General features: G+C 43.1%; 1 protein-coding gene across 1 annotated transcript in view; it reads left to right on the top strand.

The window, feature by feature from the left end:
* Window positions 1–2,659, top strand: part of SETDB1 (SET domain bifurcated histone lysine methyltransferase 1) — a 41,518-nt gene extending 38,859 nt beyond the window's left edge. The window contains exons 20-22 of the mRNA XM_069951283.1: window positions 115–326; window positions 598–686; window positions 2,312–2,659. Coding sequence (XP_069807384.1) covers window positions 115–326; window positions 598–686; window positions 2,312–2,429 — 419 coding nt within the window. The 3' untranslated portion in view covers window positions 2,430–2,659. The remainder of the gene's footprint in view (window positions 1–114; window positions 327–597; window positions 687–2,311) is intronic.
* Window positions 2,660–6,013: the final 3,354 nt, after the last annotated feature.

The following is a 6,013-nucleotide window of genomic DNA, read 5'->3' on the forward strand; positions in this document are numbered from 1 at the left end:
TGTATAACTTTGTACTGTGTGTTATTCTGTGAATAATATTTTACCGCCGCACTACCTCTTTAACCTTTCTTTGTAAATTGCTTTTCAAGTTTTTCTTAATTCATGTTTGCCCAGGTGGACCGGTGGTAAAGAGACAAGTGGCAGTGAAGTCCACCCGAGGATTTGCCTTAAAATCCACATACGGCATCACAGTAAAACCCAACATGGCAGCTGACAGGGGTGAAGGAGGACTCGGTCGTAGGACAACCCGTCAGTTTTATGATGGAGAAGAATCTTGTTACATCATTGATGCAAAGTTGGAAGGCAACTTGGGTCGATATTTGAACGTAAGTTGCTGATTTGTTGCAGATGTGATGGATTTTGAACAGTGAAAGTTCTTACATACACAGGAGTGGATAGCGATATCAGCTGTATATCCTACTGCTACCCTGCTCGGTTATTCGAAAAGCCCCACTCGTGAAGGAAGCAATTCCCAGATTTTAGAGCAGGATCACCAAAGGAAGTTATAAGAGTCAGGACAATACATACAAAAACACTGGTCTATCCTTCATGTGTATCAGAAAAATCCCTTATCCAGCATTTTGTGTCCCATTCCAGCACAGCTGCAGTCCTAACCTGTTTGTCCAGAACGTGTTTGTGGATACTCATGACCTGCGCTTCCCCTGGGTAGCTTTCTTCGCCAGCAAGTAAGTAATCTACTTAACATTCCTCCACTTTACCACTATAATTGTGGGCCTATTCCTGTGTGTACTGTGTGGTACACTATGTCGGAATAGAGTTATGTACCTGTGTGTACTGTGTGGTACACTATGTCGGAATAGAGTTATGTACAAACGTGTTTCTGTAGGAATACACAAGCATTACTTATGAAGTCATACTTATGGTTAGATGTTGCCTTAGGTACCTGCTTGTTTTATGCATCTTCTCCACTTTCACTGTTGTAATGTAGCATGTGTTGTAATCTGCCACCAAGCTGCTTAACCGCCCTGTTGGGAACATCCTGTGCCCCATTTATTATACTGAAGGAGGCTGTGAATTTTCAGTAGATTCACACCCATGGTATGTTAACACTACAGAATATCTGGTCTAGAGCATCAGGGTGAACCTTCAGCACTCCAGCCAGCGGGAATTGTCCTTACAATGTAATGCATATGGTGGCAGGTCCACTCTGACATCTGCCTTTTAGGCTACATTCACACATCCGTTGTGCAGCCCGTAACCGCGGACCGAACTACGAATGTGCATCTGTAGTGCTAGTATAGCGATCTGGGCCGCAAATTGTGGTCCGCATTACAACAGGTCCTAGTTTTTCCTGGCACAGATCGCGACCCCATACACATGTACGGACGTGTGAACGGGGCTGTTGAATAACATTGGTCCTATGTTCTGCGATTGTGGACAGAACAACGAATGTGTGAATGTAGTCTTAAGGCCCTATTTCACAGAACGAATATGGGCTGATATTGGCCGATAATCGTCCCGTGTAATAGAAGGCATCGATCAGCCAACATGACAGATGTCGGCTGATCGTTGCAGTCTTTTGTCTTATAACATATTGAAAGACAAACGACTCATATAGCAATGATCTACTGCCATCGCTCCGTGAAATAGGAGCGGCAGCAGCAGACCGCTGCTATCGTCTATGGGCTGCCCAGACGATCTAGCGATCACCCGGGCAGCTCCCCGCGGCCCCCCCGGCTCTCACCCGCTCACTGCCGATGTGTGCAATAGCAGCAGCGAGCGAAGAACAAGGACCAAACAAGCGCTGACAGTGCTCATTTGCTCCTCATAGTCGCCCCGTGGAATAGGGGCTTTAGGCTTGTTACATTTCACCCTTTACCACCCTTTGTTCTCTGGAGATAAGTGGCCACTGGAAACCTCTGATAATCCTTCTCTCTCGGCCTATGGTGGTAATTATGTGTACTTGACAGACACAAGGTGGTGAAGGCGAGACAGAGAGCAGCTTTGTGTGTATGATCTCCTGCACATTACTTTATCATTGATCTACACACAAGCAGGACTCTTTAGAAAGCAAATCACATGAACCTTGGCTCACAAAGAGTTGTATTCTCCAATTTAGTGTTTACTGTTATAGGATTTTTCTTGTCTAGCTGTTGTTCCTTACATTTTGCAGGTAATAGCTTTGTTTCCATTGTGTAGTTTGATGTAGCAGAGCTCATAAGTCTGATATAGCTGCTGGAATGAAAACTGTATAGCGTGTGCATATAAACCACCACTTAATAATAATAATTATTTGTATAGCACCAACAGATTCCGCAGTGCTTAACTCCCCTTGTTTGTCTTCTAATAGGAGGATTCGAGCTGGCACTGAGCTGACCTGGGATTACAACTATGAGGTGGGCAGTGTGGAGGGTAAGAAGCTTTTGTGTTGCTGCGGATCCACAGAATGCAGGGGGCGGCTACTGTAACCCCATTTTGCCAAATATCCAATCGAGGTGCTGGTCCTGATTTCTGCTCTCCACATCATAGCAAGTTTTCACATGAATTCCCCCCTCCCCCCAATTCCACTCCCAGATCCATGTCCCCATTACCTCTTTCCCAACCCCAGCAATGTTGGTTTCTGGGGATGAGGTTAATGTCTTTATTTGTAGGTATGTTTCATATTTTTCATGTCCAAATAATAAAAGTTGGAGTTTAATCAAGGTATTATTTTGAGTCGTCAAAAGAAATCTTGCCAGCTAGAAAGGCATGTTGCTTCAGCCCCCATGGTGGTGTCAATGCAGAGAAAGTGAATTCTCTCAGCCGACTTCTGCTCTTTGCCAGGGTTAGAAACTGAACAGTATGGATATTGGGAAGTGGTATCCTGTACTTCATATTTATGAAAATCTAGGACACCTGTATAGTGGTGTTCAAGCATTTGGTAAAAGGAAAAAAACTTATTTACCTTCCTAACTCACTACCAGCACAAGGAATTGCCCACTTAACCTATCATTGGCCAAAGCAATGCCGCACCTTGGGGTCCATTTACACAGAAAGATTATCTGCCAAAGATTTGAAGCCAAAGCCAGAAACAGACTATAAACAGAGATCAGGTCATAAAGGAAAACCTGAAATTTCTCCTTTTCAAATCCATTCCTGGCTTTGTCTTCAAATCTTTGTGTAAATGGACCCTTAGACTAATGGTATGTTTACACATAGTTATCAGACAGATTTTTGAAGCTAAAGCCAGAAACAGACTATAAACAGAACAGGTCATACAGACTGAGGTTTCTCCTCTTTTTAAATCCATTCCTGGCTTTGGCTTCAAAAATCTGTCAGATAAATCTCTGTGTAAAGGCACCCATAGAGACATTATCCATTGTTAGAAAAACATGGCCACATTCTTCCAGAGACAACACTCCTCGTCTCCAGTTCATGTGTGGTTACCAATTAAGCTCCATTCACATCAATGGAGCCGAGCTGCAAAACTCCACCCACACTGTAGAGAAGATTTGTGTTCCTGGAAGAAAGTGGACAGGTTTTTCGACTGCTGGATAACCAAGGTGAGATGTATGGGACTCTCCTGAACAACCACCAACAGGTAATGTCAGGCGTCATGGAAAATCCACCACCCACCCAACCCCTTTGTTCTGGGAGAGATAAGCCGCAGCAAAAGAGCACATGGCCGTCCTTGATGCTCCAGTGTATGTAAGAATGCACGCCGGGTGGGAGAAATAACTGGCCATCAGTTATTGAAAGTTTATGGGGCTGCACAGAAAGACCAGGGCTTCATGAGTGGCTGTGGAGAAAAAGGAATTTTTTTTTTTTTCTTAGAACCTGCAAGATTACCATTAGGGGTTATTTATACCTTTTATGTTTAAAGGGGTTATGCAGTTTAGAAAACTAGTATTTTCATCCAAAAGCAGCACCACTCTTGTCCCCAATCTGCGTGGTACTGCAGCTTATTTCCATTGAAGACAAGGGTGGAGTTGTTTTTGGGTGGGAGCAGGCCTGTTTTTGTAATTCTGGTTAACCCAAGCCAACACTTGTCAGAGAAGGGGTATCCCCATTTGTTTAGTCAGTATGTGCTTATCACTACACTAAAGCTGTACAAAATCCAAAGATTACAGAAACATTACAAGGTTTATTTTTTTTTGTATCACTTCTAAATTGGCACTTAAGGTATCCATACACAGTGTAAAGGCTGCTTCCAAATAGCTGTCAGGGGTAGAGAAGGGTCAGAGACAATGGACTTCTTTTATTGGACCCCTGTTCTCATAGAGATAAGCCGCTGCAAGAGTTGTGTATGGAGGGATCGGTTGTGATACCTGTCGGATAAACTAAACAGCTTTTGAAGGTGTAGGGCCACCCTTTAGTCTGACACTGAACAAAAAAAAATTCATTCAAAAATATTGGATAACTATACAACTTTTGAACTAAAATCTGTTCATAATGTCTCTGCTTGCTGTCATTGAATAGAATTCACCCTGCAGTAGAGCAGAATCCATATTGGTCATGCTTTAACAGAGCAGCAAGCAAAGGTTTTATTTCGTGATTTTGAAGGGACTGTCACCTCCAAAACATCTGCTAAACTTAAAGGGGTAGTGCGGCGCTAAACATTCACAAAATAACACACATTAAAGTTATACAACTTTGTAATGTATGTTATGTAAGTAAGTGGTTCCCCCCCCCCCCCCCCCCCCCCCCCCCCCCCCCCCCCCCCCCCCCCGTGCATATCACAATGATTATAATTGCGAATCGCGGCTGAGCAGCTGATGACGCAGCAGAGGGGGGGGATGGCTGGAGCGGTTTGGCCGGCCACCTGAAGACTATACATCACTGTCACAAGATGGTGGGCGGGTGTTGACACGAATGCGGTGAGTATAATGCACCACACTTAGGGTCTAGCGTGGGTGGGGGAGAACACGGGGAAGGGGGCCATTCACTTACATAACATACATTACAAAGTTGTATAACTTTGTAATGTGTGTTATTTTGTGAATGTTTAGCGCCGCACTACCCCATTAAAGGGGACCAGTCACCATGAAAATGCTATCTGCATCATTTTATACATCAGGAGGAGCTCATCGGATTAAGTTATATCTATCTTTATATTTATATCTCTATATCTCTTTATGACATAGTAGTAGTATCCTAAAGGATTTCTAGTCATTCTATAAGGGTGTGGGATCTGCAACAGATTTGATGCGGTGTTCAATTTATTTAGATAAAATCTGCTGAGAATAGGATCTCTACCCTCCAGGTGGTGTATAAAGGAGAAAATATCAAATATACATTCTGACTAGTTGGTACAGGAAGCAAAATAGACCGTATATAGCCGACTCCAGGAAAAACCTTTAGACCCAGCAAAAAGCTACATCTGCTACAACTTTGTCCATTGACATGAGCTAAATAAAATGGCTCATAGTATAAAAAAAAAAAATTTATTAAATGGGACAAAACATTGGACCTAAAAACATAAGGAGATTAACTTTAACAAAGACTAACATTCCAAAAACCTGTGACATGGCCTAGGACTATATAGAAGCAATGCTTTCCAGTAGCATCCAAGGATTCAGCAACCAGAGATGGTCTTTATGTATGCTTGATATATGCAAGAACATCTGTTTATACTCTGGTACCCAATAAAATTGCTGGATTTTTGCTGAATCCTTGGATACTGTTGGATGACTTAGGACTGTCGCCGCTACAGCATGTATCCATTCCATTCAACTACCTGGCTATTAAACTGAACCTTACAAAAGTTTTGAGCCATCGCTAGCAGTACACACATCAAGATGGCCCTATAGAGTTACATTAGGGTGCCGTCTCTGGCAAAAAGCTGGGAGAAAAAGTAGCTAGCATGGTCAGACCCCCATCTACTGTAAATCACGGCCCAGGGGAAGAACTCTCTGAGACCAATCAAAACTTTTGGCACGGCTCCTGGACGTGTCAAAAGTTGTTTTTTTTAATGAAACTTCCCCCCCACCCCCTGAAAAAGTAGACTCCCTTTTTCATTGGCAACATACTTTCTTCACGCATTATATTTTCACAATGGGAGACACCATAACCA

The sequence above is a fragment of the Dendropsophus ebraccatus genome, chromosome 13, assembly GCF_027789765.1.
Source record: "Dendropsophus ebraccatus isolate aDenEbr1 chromosome 13, aDenEbr1.pat, whole genome shotgun sequence".
NCBI classification, from domain to species: domain Eukaryota; kingdom Metazoa; phylum Chordata; class Amphibia; order Anura; family Hylidae; genus Dendropsophus; species Dendropsophus ebraccatus.